The 19,855-nt window shown below is 44.1% G+C and overlaps 2 protein-coding genes across 2 annotated transcripts in view; both read left to right on the top strand.

Moving 5' to 3' along the window:
* pcnt (pericentrin) overlaps positions 1-10,883 on the top strand; it is a gene marked incomplete at its 5' end in the record, with an annotated part of 31,627 nt that extends 20,744 nt beyond the window's left edge. The window contains 20 exons of the mRNA XM_079287058.1: positions 53-226; positions 431-583; positions 930-1,106; positions 1,215-2,234; positions 3,269-3,439; positions 3,592-3,760; positions 4,003-4,337; positions 4,449-4,551; positions 4,748-4,920; positions 5,015-5,290; positions 5,362-5,519; positions 5,635-5,764; positions 5,976-6,767; positions 6,883-7,083; positions 7,225-7,437; positions 7,633-7,856; positions 7,939-8,012; positions 8,089-8,230; positions 8,335-8,462; positions 10,457-10,883. Of these exons, the coding sequence (XP_079143184.1) occupies positions 53-226; positions 431-583; positions 930-1,106; positions 1,215-2,234; positions 3,269-3,439; positions 3,592-3,760; positions 4,003-4,337; positions 4,449-4,551; positions 4,748-4,920; positions 5,015-5,290; positions 5,362-5,519; positions 5,635-5,764; positions 5,976-6,767; positions 6,883-7,083; positions 7,225-7,437; positions 7,633-7,856; positions 7,939-8,012; positions 8,089-8,230; positions 8,335-8,462; positions 10,457-10,500 (4,857 nt within the window). The 3' untranslated portion in view covers positions 10,501-10,883. The remainder of the gene's footprint in view (positions 1-52; positions 227-430; positions 584-929; positions 1,107-1,214; positions 2,235-3,268; positions 3,440-3,591; positions 3,761-4,002; positions 4,338-4,448; positions 4,552-4,747; positions 4,921-5,014; positions 5,291-5,361; positions 5,520-5,634; positions 5,765-5,975; positions 6,768-6,882; positions 7,084-7,224; positions 7,438-7,632; positions 7,857-7,938; positions 8,013-8,088; positions 8,231-8,334; positions 8,463-10,456) is intronic.
* Positions 10,884-12,032: 1,149 nt separating this feature from the next.
* senp2 (SUMO specific peptidase 2) lies at positions 12,033-19,611 on the top strand. Its single transcript, XM_079286224.1, has 17 exons — positions 12,033-12,298; positions 13,414-13,475; positions 13,571-13,683; positions 14,463-14,556; positions 14,656-14,737; positions 14,869-15,031; positions 15,741-15,847; positions 15,965-16,047; positions 16,167-16,215; positions 16,323-16,395; positions 16,509-16,655; positions 16,752-16,883; positions 17,517-17,741; positions 17,974-18,053; positions 18,166-18,250; positions 18,340-18,435; positions 18,506-19,611. The coding sequence occupies exons 1-17, from the start codon at positions 12,150-12,152 to the stop codon at positions 18,566-18,568; spliced, it is 1,803 nt and encodes a 600-aa protein (XP_079142350.1). The 5' UTR covers positions 12,033-12,149; the 3' UTR covers positions 18,569-19,611.
* Positions 19,612-19,855: the final 244 nt, after the last annotated feature.

Here is a 19,855-nt window from a genome sequence, read left to right as displayed (position 1 = left end):
CTCGTAATATACTGCCGTTCTTTGTCCTCACAAACGTATTCTCTTCTGTCAGGATAAGCAGGCACTGGAGCAGCAGCAGCTGTCCAACAGGCTTCAGATCTCCGCCCTGCAGTCCAAAGTGGATGAGACGAGACACTGTTACCATGAAAACACGCGCGACCCCACTCAGGAGCGCAGCGATGCCCTGGACACTGCTCAACAGAGCCTGCAGAGCAAAGAGCAAGAGGTCTGTAAGATTCTACCCAAAGCCAGTGTTTTGGGCTGATGAGTGGCGGTTGTTTGATGCGTTTGGCTGCAGCGCCACCTTTTGGTACAAATGTGTATGCAAACTTGAGCCGTCTTTTTAAAAGTCACCACGAGGGAAAGACACTTTTTAACCCACCACCATAAACTGTGTTGTTTCTATATTTAATAAGTAATGTCTTTGCAGGTCGAGGTCCTGCTTGGCCAACTGGAGACAGTGCAGAGGGACTTAAGCCTCAAAGAGGTTGAACTAAAACACCTCTCACTGCAGCTGGAGCTACTGACCAATCAGAATGCAGCTCAGGTTAACGAGCTCCAAGAACAGATTGCTGCCCTAAAGGTCAGCGCTATTTCATTATTTTCGTCTTCTTTTTTTTTTAAAGCTGCTTTTTAAGCGCTCCTTCTCTGAGTTTATTTCTGTACCCCTGCCCAAAACGCATATTCTTTTCCAATTAGACAGACTATTGGAGATCTTACTGGACTGAAAGCGCTTTCATGTATTTTGGAAAAGTCTCCTTCCGTAATTGTATTTATCAATTTATAATCCCCCGAGAATATTTTTAGTTTTTCTCTCATCTTTGTTCTCTCCTAATAGTTAATAAAACAAGAAAGAACTGAAAAAACAATCTGCTTAAAACTTACAATGTAACTTAGAATTTAACTGGTTTGTACAACTCTGCTTGCAGGAAAATGTGTCCGCTCTCATCATACTCAAGGAGGAGCAGGAGGAACAAAGCGAGGTGGACACGGAGGAAGAGACGCTCTCCTCAGCATTTCTCCAGGACAAGAATCAGGAGATCGACCAGCTCAACACGGAGATCCAAAAACTGGAACAGGAGTTAGAGAACACCGGGGACAACAAGGTCAGAATATGTGCAGACAGAAGATGTGCAGACTGTGTGGAAGTGCCCACAGTTTATGAGGAAAATTATAATTGTCTCATTAATTGTTCTCATCTTTCTGACAAAAAGGCTTTGGAGGCGGAGCTTGAGGATCTGCGCTCACAGGTGGAACACCTTCGGTCTGAAGTCACGAGAGTGCGTCAGGACAAACGGGAAGAAGAGGAGCGCCTTCACGAGGTCATCAGCACGCTGCAGGCCGAACTCGCCACATTAGGCCCCAACCTGCATGAAGTCAGTGACTCTCAGGACGGTGACAGCATTAACCCCTCGCCGGCTCCCAGCCCCGAACCGGACCACTATAGCATCCAGGGACAGGCGAGGAGGGGAGGGCCGAACAGCCTGAAGCAAGAGCTCAGTCTGAGTCGCTCTGCCTCGTCGCGTTCCCTCCGATCTCATCTCAAGGCCCTCCAGACTCAGCTGGAGACCACGGTGGCAGAGAAAGACGGACTGGAGCGATTACTGCTCAGCCAGGAGGAAGATTTGAGAGGACACGGGGAGGAGTTCGGAAAGAGGCTGACGGCTGAGCGGGAGAGGGCAGATGAACTCCAAGGTGTCCTCGCTGTCAAGGAAGCTGAGCTGGAGGAAGTCAAAGCCCGGAAAGAAGAAGAGACTGGGAAGAGGAAACTATCTGAAGAGGAGAGGGACAGTTGCAAAATACAAGAGATGAGCGAACTGCAGGAGAAGAACGTCCGCCTCAGCTCTCTGGTTATGGAACTCCAAAATAATGAACAGGAGAGCGTGACCGAGATCGAGAGTCTAAAATCAAAAGAGCAGGAAATGCAAACCGAAATAGAAGTCCTTCGAGAAACCAGTCTCACTCTTGAGAGACAAGTCCAGGAGGTTCGGGCCGAGATGGTGGACATGGAGGCACTGGTTACTGAGGAAAGGACAAAGCTGCAAACCCTCAAGACTGTGATGGGAGAGCTTTCTGCTGAACGGGAGGCACTGAGGAGGAGGGAGCAGCAACTCCAGGAGGAAATCGAAAGGCTCAGGCAGGAAGTGGCTTCCATGAGAGCCTGCATCCAGGACCTGATGGGTCGACTCAGTGAGAAGGAAACCAGTCAAGAAGAGGCTCAAAAGGAAGTGCTGGTGAGTGTCAATCCAAGATGCAAACGTACGGTAATATTTCAAATGCATAAGCGTGACCTCCTTTTAACTTCCTCATTGAATTATAGGCCTTTCAATAAAGGGAATAAATATCTGGAAAATGAATTCATTACGTAAGATTTTGATGGTGTAAAAAATTTTTTTTTACATAATTTCTAAGTTTATAAACACAGCTGTGAAACACACTTTTATTTTCAGTTTCTGCAATTATGTCTCTGAATATAAATTTCTTAAAATGTATGTGGTAAATTCACGGACTGCTTTTTAAAATCTGGTCATGAGAACCAGAACAATTCCTTTTCTTCAGCCTGTGCTCCAGTTTTAAAGTCATTCAGAGAATTTGTAAACCTTCATCAACAGGCCTGATGTGCACAGAGCAAATATCTTGCTGCCGCTCTTTTTTTGCTCGCGTACAGCTGTGCTAGCGACTGCAGGCGAAACCACATCTGGTTGTAGTCAACTGCCGTAACACCGTCACATCGCAGCGCCACTCCCGAGACTGCAGGCTCTTACTAACACAGAGGAAGTGACATTAAAATGAGGAAGCAGGAGGAAAATCTTTGTTAGCTGTGTTTTGTTTTTTTTAAAGCTCCAATGCACTTTATTTTTAATTTTTTTGCGTGATAACTTGGCAGGATGTGGTAAGGACAAGTTCTAGTCGTTAAAGAAGGCTGCAAAGCATTTGTTGGGCTGCTGCACGTCTTTGCACTCATCTGATTTTGATGAGTTGATAGTTTGTAGCCATTGTTGTCGTTATGTGTACTAAAGAGGTTTCTAGCGGTGTGTGTATAGAAAGGAATAAATCAGTTAAAACACAGCATGTACATGTGGTACTCGTTAAATAGGTATTTACTTTGCAAATCGGTTGTTGCGCTTATGTAAACCGTAGTTTTTCCAGGAAAAACTGAAAGCTATGAACAAAATAAAGTTAGAATATGGTGTGGATATATATGTGAATGCAGGGTTTCATGAATACTAAGAAAGGCTGCTAATGAGACTGTTCCTCTTTGTCTCAGACCCATGCTGAGGTGACTCTGGCTAAAGCAGACGCTGCCTTGAGACAGAGGGAGGCTGAACTCGCCAGACTGAAGGAGGAGCATCGGGCTCTGAGTGCCGAGCTGACTGCGCTGAAACAGGATCTGAGTACCAGCTCAGAGAGGGCTGAGAAACTACACGAGGAGGGACAGGTGGGGAACATATGAAAACTGAACAGAGTATTAGATACAAGTTGTAAAGCAGTGGGAGTTGATCTGTCTTTCTGTACTGTTTGTTGTGAGACCTGAAATCATGGCGGTACTGGATTGAGTGTAATAAGCTGTGCTGTATTTCTGTCTGTCAGACCAAGGACTGTGCCTCAGTCGACCTGGAGACTGATAACCAGCGGCTGAAGGCGGAGCTTCGGGGTTTACAAGAAGACCTGGCTGCACTGGAAGAGGAACTATCCTATCAGCAAAGAGAACTACAACAACTCAGACAACACAGACACCAGCAAGGATACCCACAGAAGGGTGAGCACTTAGCAGCGCTGCAAACATGTAGTCTGCTGTTATATTTGATGGCACATTCACACCAATGACATAGAAGTAATTGACCACCTATTTAGCATGTGCGTCCTCGTCTGCATGCACAAGATGGACAAAACGTAGAAAAACAGTCCCATAGTGCTATTAGAGGGTCTAAAACTATTTTACCTCTGTGGCATCACAACAGTAAGAGGTACTCATAGCGATTTATTTTCTTCATCCATCAGATATTTCCCACAGATCTTTTGAGGATGTTGTGAGCGCGTCTCATGACGAAGCCTCTCTGAGCTCTCCCGAGGTTTTAAGGAGACTCGAATGCTCCGAAGACAGAATCCCAGAACGGTTCCACGGCTCGGCTCTCTGCTCTCGTCTGTCCGACATCAGCGCCCTGAACAGCACAGGCCTGGACCCCCACCAGGTCAAGAGCTCACCCAGGGTGGTGATGGAGCCTCCACACTCCAGGACCATCACACCAGATCCAGCCACACAGAGCACCCACTCCCCAGGCTCAGTGTCGGTGTCTGACAACTTCTCCATGCTCGACTCGCTGGACACTGATAAAGTACGTTCGTCTAAAACTTCCGCACATGCTTCCTTTGTGGCATTTGGTCATTTCGTTGGTTCAAATGTGGTTAAATATTTGTTTAATCTTTTGTAATTCTTTTTTTCTTAGGTCCATGAATTGGAAGAACTTGATCTAACGGCACCTCCTTCCTCCCTGGGCTCCCACTCCTCCTTGTCGGCACCAGAATGGGCCAGTGATGGATATGGCAGCAGTGAGTGTTACCTCTAGTTTATTTATAGTTTTTGGACAAAATGGAGTGTCATGGCAGACCAGGCGTTGGCTACATAGACAATACTTGTTAGTAGCATCAATTAACTATAGTTTTCTTTTCATTATAAATAAGAAAAAATGTTGAATATCACCAGACTGGTCTACTTAACTCTTCTGTTTTCCTCTTGTGCTTTTAGATGTGAGTTCAGAATTGGGTGCGAGGCTGAGAGTAGAGCTGGAACAGACTGAAAGGCTGGACGCTCAGTTTCTTGAGTATCTCCACTGCCGAGGAATGAACCCCACAGTCAACACGGACAGTGCTGCAGGCAGTATGAGCTACAGTGATGACCTGTTGTCACCTGAGCTTCAGGTAGGCTTCAATTGAACTCGGCAGTAATTCTATTGATTTCGCAATATGCCTAGAGTCTAGACTTTACTCGGTTTCCTTCTCCGTCTGACTGCAGGGTCTGTTGAAGAAGGTGTATCAAGAAAGCTGCCGAATTCTCACATTGTCCCAACGCCGCGCCGCGTCCTCAACGCAGCCTCATGTCTCGGACTTGAGAGCCTTCTCGTTGAGTCAGAGAGAGCATCGTTCTGAAGATGGCGCCATCACACTGGACCAGCGGGACAACGCCTCCTCCAACCCCCCCATGAGCTGGCAGCAGGAGAAGAGGGCGCTGCAGGAGACCGTGATTGCTCTCAGAGAGCTGCTCTGTCGAATGGCCCAGAGACACACACGCGTGAGTTTCTGTGGTTTTTAAAGAGACATTGAAATTGTTATCGTTACTTGCTGATCACCTTCCTTCCTCAGACTGACTACAGAGATGAAGATGATGGGCACAGAGATCAGCTCCAAACTGACGGACAGGGTGACTCCTACCTGAGGACTGAGCTGGAGGAGAGCCAGAAACAACTGAAATGTGCTCATGACACTCAGCAAGAGCAGAAGAACAGAATACAGTCAGTCAGGTATGTTAAGTATTGGTGTTGCTAGTATGAACTTTCGCTCTCTTCTCCGTGTTCCTGTTACACTCACACAGACATGTAAAAGTGAGATTTGGGTTGTGCTTTTTTCCCCCTTCAGGATGGCTGTAGAAGAGGGTGAGGAAGCGTTGAGACAGGAGCAGGTGAGAGTCCAGGAGCTTCAACAACAACTGGAGCAGGAGAGAGCTCTGAGTCTCCGTAAGGACAGAGAGGAGGAGGAAAGGCGAGAGGTAAGACGAGGACCTAACGCATGCATACTGACTGTGCTGTCCATTCTCATGTAAAAGCTGGTATTCAAATGATGAAATAATTGCCGTGAGCCAGCACCAACATTTGAAGGCCGGTTATTAATACAGATTGAGAGGCGCGGAATTACGTGGCATCAACTAAAACAGCACATAGTAATTTTAGTGACCGATGACTCTCCTCTTCCCTCTCCAGGCTGTGCAGGTTTCCTCTGAGCAGCAGAGGTCAGAGGTCACTGCTCTTAAGGGTCAGGTGGAACAGGAGAGGGTGGCCTGCAGCAACCTCAGACGGGAGCTTCAGATTGAACAGTCCCGCAGTGTGCTGCTGGAGAAACGCCTAGAAGACACCCAGAAGGAGCTGGAAGATGAACGACAACTTTCTGCTCACCAACGAGAGCTCAACTTGCAAGACAAGACTCGTCTTGAGCGCCTCCTGACTGAAGCAGAATCTTGCCAAGTAGAAATTCACTCCAAGCTCGAAAACGCTGGCAGGAAGTTGGAGGAAGAAAGAGACCGTTGCTCCAGGCAGGTGCGTGAACTCGGCCGCAGACACGAGGCGGATGCCGCCAGAGACGGGAAGTTCCTCGCCGACATGCGCGCCCAGCTGGAGCAGGCGCGAAGGCAGGGGGAGGAGCTGGTAGTTGAGATGGACAAACTGAGAGCTGAGCTACTGCAGAGCAGGAGGAAATGGGAAGAGGAGGACAGAACGAGGAGGGTGGAGCTGCAGAGGGAGCAGGAGGCTGCCTCTCGACATCGTGTAGCTATGGAGACCTTACAGGAGCAGAAACGGGAAACCAGCTGTGCTTTAGAGATGGAGCGAGAGCGGTCCAAGCGCCACGGGGTGGAACTGGCCGAGCTGAAGGAGAGACTGCGACTGCTGAAGGACAAAGAGAGGGAGAGGGAGGAGCAGTGGGAGAGAGAGAAGAGGAAGGAGAAGCAAGAGCAGATGGAGAGGGAGCGACGACAGGACAGGACCAACAGCAAACTGGTAAAATATCATCAACCTACTTCTTTACTTTGCTCAATGCCTTGACAAATATAATGTTTTAAGAAAGTTCTGGATACACACGAACACGCTTCCTTACAAACATTTCTGACTTTAGTGCGAGTTGGAGCTGTTGAGGCAACAGGACCAGCAACGCATGCAGGAGCTACAGCGCACTCTGGTAGAGCTGGAACGAGAGGAGAGAGAGATGGCTGCTCAGAGGCTGTCTGGACGACCCACAGGGCAGCATCACACGGCCGCATCTTCTCAGCATCGCCAGAGCGACTTCCAGGCCGGCAGTGCGCAACTAAACCAGCAGGTACACAAGTGGTTCTTACACGAACACCACAGGACAACCAAAACGTAGTGCTGTGCCACAGAACCCTGTGATGTATCACTGTTGGATGAACGTAAACTCACTGGGCCGTTTGTAAAGTTCAATGTACTTTTCTCGCCGTAGACGTCGTCCGTGCCGTTGTCACCCAGTCTGCCAGAAAGGTTACTGAAGGAGAACTCTGAACTTACAGAGCGAGTGACGTCCCTGAGTCAGGAGAGAGTCGCCCTCAAACACACACTCGCCTGCACGGAGCGTCAGCTGCGGCACATAGAGAACGAGCTCGCTAAGCTCACCACCGAAACTGAGAACAGGCCCATCAATGATGTGACCAGCAAGGTCAGTACGAAACGCATGGTTTTCTTGTTTTGAGGAGTAATGAAAAGGTGCAGGGGGCCTAATTTGGTGAATCCAAATAATTGAATGACTATGTTGGCTTAGCTGTAACAATACAATTACCGATGTCAACTTGAACACCCGACTGTAACGCTGATATACAATATCATACAACCTGTGTGTTTTATTGTTTTTCAGATGCAGCGCTTGTATGAGCGCTACCTCCGCGCCGAGAGCTTCAGGAAAGCTCTGGTGTACCAGAAGCGTTACCTGCTGCTGCTGGTGGGAGATTTCCAGCAGTGTGAGCGGGACACACTGTGTCTCATCGCTCGCATGGGGGCCCGGCCGTCCCCCCCACTCCCCCACAACAGACCCCTCGGACGATTTAGGGCTGCCGTTCGAGTCGTCATCGCTGTCTTGAGGTAGGGAGCGTCCCAAGATGAAAAGATTCAGGACTTAACTCGGACTCGTCTATGGATAAAACTAATCGCACCTTATTTTCAGAATGAAGTTCCTGACCAGGAAATGGCAGAGAGCGATCAGAAGATTATCTGGGACAGTCAATGGGCATGCTCAAGGTCCGCTCAGTGAACACGTTTAATGATGCTATGTGTGTATGAGTGGGTGGATGTTTAATCTTAATGTCTCTTACAGGGCCTAAAGCTGAAGTTTTAAGGCAACAACATCCAAGATTAAAGTTCAACTCGCCACCAAACAGAGACGGCAGTGCCGTCCACAGAGACACGGTGTCTGCTCTTGTTCCACCCACAAAATCACCCTTCAGGTTGCACAACAGGTTTGGGCTCTCTCTTAAACTCTCCATTATGAAGTGGCTGTCTTCACAAATATTTGAATGAAATTCCTGTCATTTGTCACCATTGAGCTGTCTTCTCCTTGCAGGGTTTACTCCAGCACCAGTCTGGGCTCAGAGCATTCAGGAGGAACGTCTGAGGATCCAGAGCGATCTCTGACAGAATACATCCACCATCTAGAGAAAGTCCAGCAACGGTTGGTGGGAGCGAGACAAGGTGAACAGCATTAAGCATAAGGAAGGGGAAACTGGTGGATGACATTTTGGTGCACACTGGAAACACAGGGTGTCGGGTGAACACTGAGTCCATTCATCAGTTATAAGATTGGGGCACCTCCCTGGGTTTCATTCATTGCACTCTAGTCCATGTTTGTGTTTACAATGTATCAGTGATGGGGCTTGAGCAGCGTACAGTTAGGTTAGACATACTGGTGATGGTACCCACACATTCCAAGGCATCCCACTCCAAAACGGCCAAATTATGAAGCACAACTTCTTGGGTTCTGAGCCCCATAATTATAGTTGTAGCGAGTGATATCACACTGGGAGATGTTACAGGGCACTGGGTTTATGTTTTATAGCTCTTATGCCGAGATCAGACCACACATCAGCCTGGCGATGGCTCAAACGAATGAAAAAAGATCCAGAATATATCAGAGCCACTAACAAGTCCTACAACTTTCTCTGTGACATTGCCCCATAGGAGCACAAACTGCTCTAAACATGGCAAAGTGAGGAATTATGTCTTTCACTCCTGGGTCACAAGCATTATACCAAATTAAGACACAAATAGTGTGTAGTCTGATCCCAGCATAAGATGCATGTCTCCTAATTCGGTCGCTAATATTCCAGAAAGTTTTTTTTTTTTCCCCATTCGTCAGAGAAATATACACAGAAAATACACTACTGGTGACAGAGTTCATTACAAGACTACGAAAAACACTTGTTAAATCCCACAAAACCTGTGTGCTCTGTCATCTCCCAACCCTAGTGAGGGAGACTCATTTAGCCCCGCCCCCTAAAGAGGAAAGGAGGATACAGTCAGCCTGTTCCCCTGATATGATTGGTTATCGGCAGCGCTGGCTGCAGGAGAATGGGACGTGGCTGTACCTGAGCTGCTTGTCGCCCCTTTACCTGAACGGTCCAGGTGAGTGTGAGTGTAAAAATACTCACTCCACCAAATGTCAAAGCAGCTTGATACACCTCTCAGAACGGGTGCTTTCCATCGTTCACTGGGGGCACGAGATAAGCGGTGGTAGCACTCTGGTCTGACACATGCATGCCCTGCAGGTTTATGATCCTCCTATATTTATGTTAATTCATGTTAAAAGTCCATTTTCTTCAAATTGCACATGTACAACTATTTTTTTCAAATGTTTTATGTAGACTTATCCAGCCAGCTATTAACTTACATACTTTTTACATACTTTGGACGTTATGATCGTGCAACAGGTATTAAATTGCATACTATGTGGTATTCAAAAGGTATTTTGGTATTTGATTTAACTCGGTGAACCCTTCAGAAACCCTGAGAAATGAATGCCGGACTGATTTGGTTCACAGCCCAAGTTTTGAACGAACCAGTGCTCCCTTTTAACAGCAGTAATGTGCAATGCTTGCACAGCTCTATAAAAAGCTCTACCGTAGCTGATTCACTGTGAGGGATTACCTGTAAGTCTGGTTACATACAGACATGAACTGAAACAGTAGGGGGAAAAAAGGCATTCAAAAAATGGTATCCTCTGAAAAAATGATCCTGTAAATTTAAATATTATTCATACTTTGACTGAGACATTCAAACACACCATCGTAGTCCTCTAATGCTCCAAAATGTGCCTCGTCGGCTGTCACAATAACAAAAACCTGCAGGACATTTACACTGAAGTACGACGGACTGTCACGTGTGACTCTTCTCTTCACATGTTTGGTTTTACAGAACTGAATATTTACTCTGGTGATGATATTTGGGGGTTCTGCTAACCTCCATTCGCAATATTTACTGATGTTTAAATTAACTTTAAGTGTTAAAGATTTTGGCAGTGGAGGCTGATATTAACCCTAAAAAGATGTAAAGGCTAATACGTTTTTTCATGAAAATCGTTGCTCCCATCAGCGGTAGTTTTGTCTTTAACGTTATGATAGTTTGTGTGGATTTTATTTGTCTAAACTCTGGATGCTAATCCCCGCATTTTGTTATTTTTGTTATTTTAGGTTCATCTGCTTTCCAGCCCGGCCCGAAGTTATCCGACCATTGAATGAATGAACGTCTGCATATCGGTCCAAAACTGTAGAACAACTGAAATATGTAGAAAGGAATATTGTGTTACATTTTTTTAAAGAATTGATTTTTATAATTAAATTATTTTTCAATATTTTCTATTGTCATTTTTCTATTCTCTGTACAATAGTGTTTGAAGGTCAGTTTGAGATGTTTCAAGAACAAATGATTTTTCTTTATTTTAAATGTTTTTTTTAAATATTTTGTGCTTGTAAATACAACTGATGATCATTTTACATTTGTCCAAATTTTTTCTTTCTTTCTGTAAATCCATGATTAACAAAGCTAGTGAGCACATTATTGCATAAAGTTGAACAATATTAGTTTTTTGTATTCTGTGTTTCTACCATAAAGTTGATAAACATTTTAAATGTGTAAAGACTGTTTGTTTATTTTATGGCACCTCATTATTGAATTCTATCCCGAGGTATATTAGGGGGCGACCGTGGTGCACTGGGTTAAGGGGTCGTCTGGGAACCAGAAGGTCAACTGCTCGATCCCCGACTGGGACGTGTCATGTGTCGAAGTGTACCTGAGCAATACACTGAACCCCCGGCTCCCCGGGCGCCTGTCATTGGCAGCCCACTGCTCCCTGTATACAGGGATGGGTCAAATGCAGAGAGAAATTTCCCCCTTAAAGGGATCAAGATTGTATAAATTCTATTCTATTCTAATTCCTCATATTAGATGTGTGATTGTTGTGTGCTATTTATTTAGTTAACCTTAATACGAGAAACTGTTTGAACATAAATGCTACTTTTATACAAATACTCTGACGGTTACAATAACGGGAGCAGAATGTTGTTCTCCAGTAAGGGATAAAGGTGGTCTGTACACGCTCATTGTTGGGATGATAAAACTACAAATAGTCATGGGAAGTCACATTTATGAGATGGTGAGTAATTTCCATTCCAAAATAATGAGATAATTGTAAAGGGTTGCACTTGGAAATGACCGGTAATGGAAAATGTAAACTATACTTTTGGTGTCTCATGTTTACATCTTTACTAAAGATTTCAGTCGACCTTTGTATTTTATTTATTTTTTATACAAGATTAACCAAAACACAAATGATCTTGAGTAGATAATGAGAATAAATTGCATTTAAATCTTACTCCAAACCTATACAGTCAAATTAATCAGGTTTGTATTTGAATCAAATTACTAAGCTTGTTTACTAGTTTAGTAAAAACACATTTTTACTTATTTAGATTTATCAATGAGTGTTTAACTTCATATTTTATTTTCCTGAAACGGGCTTGTCTTGATTTTTTTTTACTGATTACTCTTGTTTGTAATTAAAATGTAATCAACAATACTCTCCCCATTTATTAGTTTGTTTTCTTGAACGTTACGGAGATATTATATAACACATAATCAACATCTGAGAAGGTCAGCAGAAGCCGCTGTGTGGTGTAGGCGCATAAAACGTTCGCACCACGTGAGACATCAACACATGATGACGCACATCCTTAGAATATCAGCACAGTGCTGCTAAGGGCTAAAGCTAACGAGCCAAACGGCGGGCGGTGTGTCGTAGATCGGTGTTTGACGTCTTTATCTGTGGTGAAATTAGTCCTGGACCGCGTAGAAGACCACGATACACTTCTCTCGTATTTGTCTGGGATGTATGGATGGATAGTGGACGGAATCTCGTCGCTGTTTGAGCCCGTTAGGGGGAAAGGTAACGTGAGCGAGGAAGTACCCACGCAACCTGGCGTGGAAGCGCGAGCGCAGGAGAGCCACAGCAGACCAGCTAAACGGAACTACCAGAGGTCGGTGGTTGAAGATCAGAGACTATTTATTTACGGATTCGATTAACGTTATGTCAAATTATGTATCCAGTCACAATGAGGAGGTTATTGACTATAACGTTAAGTCATTTAAGACAAGCTAGCTCTTGTTAACCGTGTGAATAGATAGATAGATATATAGATACTATTAATCCATTTTTTTTAGCTACAGCAGCAATGATGGTACAGCTAAATGAAATAACAGAGTAAAAAAATATCAAATGCACAATATATACAATGAAAAACAGTAATGCAAAGATGTAACCAAACAACAAAACAATAATCGGTAACATAAAATAGTGATGTGACATTCAGTTAATTAACATGAAACGTCTATATGAAATACCTAAAGAATATATTTAATATTAGCTTGCTTTAACTTCTTAAGGCACAGACAGCCACCCAAATGACATGTCATGTCACCCTAGCAACACGTCATGTCACCCTTGCTACACTCCAGCACCTAACGTTCGGTGATGCTAATGCAGTCGCATATAAATGATGCTAATGCAGTCAAATACAACAGACCTGCAATATATTATGGCCTTCAGGGTCATTTACGAGGCTGCAGTTCATGGTGTTGATATCGGCCAACACAGGGTGTTTTGGAGGCTGTAGTTCAAGCCATGGTACAGTTGAATTATATTATATTGTCGCCCCAATATATATCAGAGAGGTATAACAATACGTTTAGATACATTTCACATTGACAGAATTGGCAACTGTTTTGAATGCTGCCGAATCATGAAGATTAAACATTCTCTGTTTTGAACCTCTCAAAAGTGAGGATTTGCTGCTTTTCTCTGTTCTTTAACACTGAAACTGAATATCTTTGGGTTATGGACAAGATAAGATGTTTGAAGACGTCCCCTTGGACTCATCATAGTTTCCCACACAAACGTTGCAGGTTACTCAATAAAGACTAATCATTAGTTGTAGGCAGGTGTCCCTAAAGAAGTAGACACTTAATATTCAAAATATAAGATCGGCACAAATTAAAGCGAACCCAAATCTGCCATCAGGTTGTTGATGTCATGTTACCTAGTCAGAAATATTGTGAGTATCCCTCATCTCAAACTGAGTTCTTCTTGTTGCAGTGTTGATGTTGCAGACGGTGTTTGCCAGAGTGACCAGGTAGAGGCGAAAAGACGGCGGCAAGGTTTGTTTTAAGAAACAGATTATCCTCATATTAATGTAGTCTCGCACAGAAGGAAGACTGTTGTTGATTTGGGGCGTCCTGTGTGTGTGTGTCAGATGTAGTCATCAGCTTTGTGAAGAAGACGGTGGCCGGATTAGCAAACCTGCTCAGGCTGAAGAACCCGCTGACGACCAAGTGTGAGAAGCCCGAACATTATGAAGACACGCAGGTTTGTGCTCCGACTCCCTCGTCGCGCATGTGTGTCCAATAGCCAAATCCAGAGTTGTTGTTCGTGCTGCCATTCATGTGAATGAGCCCGAGGGCATCAGAATCAGAATCGTAACCGTTTATTGTTACCCGTCACTGAGCTGTTCCCTCGCTCCTCCCCCTTTCCACACACACACACACACACACACACACACACTTTTAAAGAGCAGCTGTCTGTGATTACTTTGTGCATGCGTATTGTGATAATAGCTGTATATGTGGTCTGTGCTCGAACTTAAACCTTCACTTTCACTCTGAATGTGTGATAGTACTCAGACTATTGACATTGTGAGTGACCACTAATTATGAGACTTAGTTTTATCGTTTGGTTATTGGTCCCTGTTCGCAGGGTGGTGCCCCGTTATTATTAACAATCATTAATAATTGTTACTGATATTAATAATTCTATTGATGTCAAGAATTTAGTTTCTTAGATGCTGATAACCCAAACACGCTCCTTTACGTTCCCAACACTTGTAAATATCAATCGTAGTGCTCACACTCTGTACTTAAATGCTTCCTGGTTGACTACAATTGAACACTTCTGGATAGAGGTGTTGCTATATTTCGTATGTAGTATAGCATGAACATAACTGTCCAGCTAACTCACATTTGTAGCATGCTTAAAACTGTTTTGTATCCTGTGGAGTTTGGACACGTATATATCGGTAACTGGGAGTAAGCACAATTTAAGTTTGATTTACTGTTACATCTGGGATTTGTATTGTCTATCTTTTTAAGTGCTCTGCGTTTCCTGTTGGGATGCAGCCCGTTACTCTGATGGGGATCGATGAGCTCCACACCTCGTGCCTGAACAGTACTGAGTGGAGAATGAGTAAGTGAGGACGGCTGTGATTTATGTCTCTTTGTTTCATCCGCAGTCTTTGCTGAGTGGTCCTCTCATCCCTTTAGCCCCGTTGTGATTTGTTCTCAGGTAAACCAGTAGCCGGAGTGAATGACAGGAGCGGGAAGAATCCCTTTCAGAGCTCCTCGCCTCCTTTAATGATGAAATACAGGCAAGTCACGGTCCAGTTCCCTTCACTCATCCAACACGCTGTGATGATACCTACAGGGCTGTATAACCATCAGTATCACCTTTTTTTTTTAAATGCTTCTTTGCTAATGTACATAACCTTTTTGAATCCAGCGGAGCGGGGCTGTCTGCGGGGCTCCCCGACAGGGACAGGAGAGGCTCCCTGCAGCTGCTTCCCTCCAGACCTGCTCTGAGGGTGGGAACCACTAACCCCGATCTGAGCTGCAATGGCTTTGGGCACCACCGCTGCTTCAAGCCCAGTCTCACTGTGGAAGAGGTAAAGCAGTCCTTAGGTTTTTATCTGTTGGGTTTACATAAGGATACTTTATAAACTGGCATCGTTTGTACAATTTATGTATTCGTTTAGAAGTCTTTTACATCACGACTGATGCTACATTTTTTTGAGGCCGGCACTGATACATACTCAACATGTGGGAGTTTAGAAAAATCTATATTATAACATAAATGCATAAATAATCTTGATACGGATCCCGTAGATTTGTTTTTGGGAGGGGAAACAATTAGATTAAATTAAATTACCTCAAACCAGGTTGGCATTTCTTTACTGCAATTCCTTGTGAAATATTGGCCAATTTATACACCGATGCAATATATCAGCAACAAGCTAATATAGTCTCATTTATCTTTAGTTGGATTATAAAGGGTTACTGCAACAGACAAGAAGTCCTGTCTTCAATAGATTCACCCTTTTTTGGAGAGACAGCGAGATCCTTCTTGTGGCACTGGCACCTCTGTGTCACGCAGCGTCTGACGCTGAGTGCCACAGACTGACGCTGAGTGCCACAAACTGACGCTGAGTGCCACAAGAAGGATCTCGGCCCTGCACCTTTTTTGAGTACAGTTAAAAGTTAACCCCATTTACAGTTTTCAGCATTCTCATGTAGTTTATGGCGTATTCACCACTAATCGTGCTTTCTGTACCACTTGGCTTTGTCGGTTATCATGTATTTGGGTTCTCCCTTCAGGCCATAAAGCAGAACAATAAAGAGCACTACAGGCGCCTGCTGGAGATGGTCTCAGAGAAGTACAGCAAAAGCCAACCATTACCTTTCAACCAAACAAAACCGCAAGAGTGAGTACAACCCCATTCGTCATGTGGAGTATTTAGATATGTCATGAAGGTCCATTTAACAGCTCACCGTAGGACGTGAGCTTCTCTCATATAGCTCCTTTGTCCTTTTCCTCCCAGTGAGTCACTTTCACAGGTTGATCACAAGACTGCTGCTTCAGGAAAAGCCTTTGAATCAGTGTCCAGGAAGACGGGATGCACGGGTAAGAATCATCTGTAAATGTATTTGTTTGTGATGGGTAGTTTTATGTGATGTTTATATTTCTGAGTAGTAGTTGTAGAATTAAGTTATAATTCTATCCTACTTGTCCCTTTTGAACAGCTTCCCCAAGCGTGTTTACATGGAGAAATGCATCTGCACCAAAGGACAGGTTAGTGTAGTAATGTGTGTGTGTGTGTGTATATATACAGTATGTGTGTGTCGTGTATATTGATTAAATCTGTTTATTGTTCTAACCTCTGTATGATTCATTTCCAGGTGGGGTAGCTTGACTTTTAGTAAGACTTTCAGTGGATTCCTTGAGGACACGCAGCCTGTTAGATGTGCTACGGTAGTCATTTATCTCGCTCATTCATGACGCGTCAAAGCACCGTTTGAGTTATGATTACTGGCGGAAACTGAAGTTTGTTACTTCTGTCTGTTTATGTCGACCCGTGAGTGCAGCAGAAACAGGCAGACGATTTGGACCTTTCCACAGAAATAGCAACTCGCCTCAATCTAGTGGACCGAGAGACTCCTGCTGTCAGTCTTCCAGACACACATTCTGCACATACAAGGCACAGTGATGAGGGCATACCCAGGCTGACCACGGTGAGATGGTGGGGAGTGAGGTGATGTAGTCACCGCGTTGAAGAAATCCTGCCGGTAATTTCTTTTCTTGAATGTGTTCGTTGTCTTTGTGTGTAGGAAATGGCAGCGGAGGTGAGTAGTGCTCTGGCTCAGAGCGATCCCAACCGTGTTCTCAGTGCAGCTTTCAAACTACGCATCACACAGAGAGACCTGGCCACTCTGCAGGAAGGCGGCTGGCTCAACGATGAGGTAGGTGCTGGGAGTCAGTGCGGCCGTTTAAAGTGGACAAGGAAGCTTCCACGTTTTGTAGGATAATCGGTTGCTCAGTGTCCGGGTCAACCAATTGGGCTGTTCGCACACAGAGCAGCGAAGGTCCTCGGCCGGCCTACGATCTTCAGTGATGGTTTAATGCGTCTGGTCTATTTCCTCCATGTGCTGCGAGTAAAGCTGGCAAGACACACACTGATGATCTACTATAAAAGATATATATTATATGTGATTATACATCATCTCATTCTGATAAATAACATATGCATCCCATGCACGCTTTGACTCTCCTCCCCGCTGCTCTCTCAGAGTTTCTATTCCCCCGGTTCCCCTCCCACATGATCAAATTTCAAAAATCTATCTCCGATATTTATTAGAAAGGACCTCGACATACCTCTGCGCTTTGGAGCAGTCCTGCGTCCAGTGAGATCCTGGCGTTAATCTTATTTGGGCTCACCCGTAGTGTAATGCCAACTGGCAACATACTGTATCATCCATGTGCTTAAATTAATAAAGAAGCAGTCCCATTTTCTCAGTGAAAAGTAAGAGATAATAAATCATGTATTATGTGTAAAAGATGTGTCATATTGTGCCTCATCTGTTTCATTTACCTAGGTGATTAACTTCTACCTGTCCCTGGTCGTGGAGCGAGGCTCCGGTGAAGCAGCAGGATTGAAAATCTACTCGTTCAGCACCTTCTTCTTCCCGAAGCTGCGAGGTGGAGGAGGCGGGCAGGCCGGAGGACACACGGCCGTGAAGCGCTGGACCAAGGCTGTTGACCTTTTCCTCTACGACCTCATCCTGGTCCCTCTGCACCTTGGCGCCCACTGGGCAATGGCTGTGAGTCAGAACCACAACCACTATACATGTTCGTGGCCACGGCACAATCCTCCTTTTTCAGTTGGCGAGTCTTCACAGTGCCTTAATTGCTTTAGCAGTTTTCATCCAAGAATTGGGGGAAACTTGTGTTTTGATCATCAATTAAGGACTTTGTCACTTTAATTATAAGTATTTCCTTTCCAAGGAAGGTTGATTATGCGTCATATTTAAAAAAAACATTCTCTCTTTCCAGGTAATTGATTTTAAGTCAAAGACGGTGAGGTCATTTGACTCGATGGGACAGAGGCACGAGGACGTCTGTAGTCTTTTACTGTGAGTCCTCATTGTGTTCTTAAGCTTTCATTATCGGGCCTTTTTTAAATACCTTTTCCATAGGTCACCCTGTATTCTTGCATAATGAATCATCAATATTCTCCTTTTCCAGACTCTACCTTAGAGAGGAGCACAAAGCAAAGAAAGGCAGAGAGATGGACAGCCCCAAATGGACCGTTGGAAGCTTGAGGCCCACTGTAAGTAAAACTGAGATGAATGACTTCTCACTAAATAGAATATTTTTACTGTGAGATTAATGCTTTGTACACTGCTCATGCCTCTACAGGAGATTCCCCAGCAGAAGAATGGCAGTGACTGTGGCGTTTTTGTCTGTAAATATGCTGACTATATCGCAAAAGGAAGGCCTCTCACCTTTAAACAGGTGAACACTTTATATTCACCAAATATATTGACACTTGAATAAACACTAACATTTTGCGCTTTGTCTACAGTGCCACATGCCTCTCTTCAGGAAATTGATGATTTGGGAAATCCTCAATCAGAAACTGCAATAGAGGATCGCAACAATCTCAATGAACTGCCTAACAACAGTGACTCTCTAAACGGGAGCAACAACTGTGTACAGTGACTACCGGTACATGGTGAAGAAAAATAAACGACTGGGCCAAAGAAGTGGACTCAACTGACGGAAGTCTAACCCAGTGTAGCTGTTCTTGTCTGGAGAAATGATAACACTAGTCTTAAGAGGTAGTTATGTCGGGATGTATTGACACTTTGTAATCTCTGAGTTGTAATTGGAGACATTATCGGGATGGAAGAAGTGTAGTATCAGCGCTTTAACGCTGCTGCTATTTAGCACACATTGTGCAGGCAGATATTATAAAAAAAAAAAAAAAAGAAGTGTAGGTATTACACAAAACATTAGAACTACTGACTGAATGGCTTTTTTTATTGACTTTGGATTGTTGGGTTTTTCTGTTTGAAGTTCTGCCGGAAGTGCCTTCAGCCCTTTAACACTGAACTCAACTTAGAGCAAAGCTTTTGCATATTTTTGGAAATTGCTTGGTCACATACAACTCCAAAGCCTGATTTAGAATTTGTTAAATTGGATTGTTGCAGTGATAAGTTCTTTTCCAATTATGATCAACAGAGTGGACAGCAACTAACTATTATGTTATTTAATCATCAAAACTCAATCTCTCTGTAAAATAGACAATGTAAATCAAAATACCTCCTTTCCGGTCCCCTTTTGAGACAAAATATGCATGGTTGAATGCTTGTAGTATGATTGCTTTGCTATTATTTATGACTTGACTGGATAAGAAAGTGTTTTGGAATGTGTTTATTGGTTGTTTTTCTCCATGTGAGTGGAGCATTAATAGTTGTTTCCCCACATGTAACTTAAGGCGCTGTTACTTGTGAATCTTTTCCATGAGCATATTGCAAGAGGCTACTTAGGGCTATTACATCTGCTTACAGTATAGTATACTGCATAGCACACTACTGTACACACCTGCATGTTTGAGTTCATGCTTTAAAAATGTGATTTTTCTTTTTTTTCTTCCTGTAATAAAGTATTTCGTTTTGATATATTAAATGACTCCTGTAGTGCTACTAAAGGCTTCAACTGGAGCATATATTACAATAAATTGTCACATTTACTCTAAATATTGCATTACAGAGAGCGAGCACGCAATTTGTACAACTTCTGAGAATCATTATGGGGCAATAAACCTGCAGTAAAAGGTTCTCCTTTGTATTTTATACAATACCCCAGTGTGTATTTGTATGTTGCATAACTATTATGTGAGATGCATACACCTCGCGAGAGCGAGTTCATC

The sequence above is a fragment of the Melanostigma gelatinosum genome (assembly GCF_949748355.1).
Source record: "Melanostigma gelatinosum genome assembly, chromosome: 16".
Taxonomy (NCBI): Eukaryota; Metazoa; Chordata; class Actinopteri; order Perciformes; family Zoarcidae; genus Melanostigma; species Melanostigma gelatinosum.
Note: the sequence above shows the minus strand (reverse complement) of the source record. Positions and strands in the feature narration are given on the sequence as shown.

Bases quoted from the DNA above. Each gene is read 5' to 3' on its own strand.
- senp2 (XM_079286224.1), top strand. From the start codon at position 12,150: ATGTATGGATGGATAGTGGACGGAATCTCGTCGCTGTTTGAGCCCGTT. The intron at 16,048-16,166 runs GTAAGAATCATC...CCTTTTGAACAG, and splicing joins CAGGAAGACGGGATGCACGG to CTTCCCCAAGCGTGTTTACA. The intron at 16,656-16,751 runs GTGAGATGGTGG...CTTTGTGTGTAG, and splicing joins GCATACCCAGGCTGACCACG to GAAATGGCAGCGGAGGTGAG.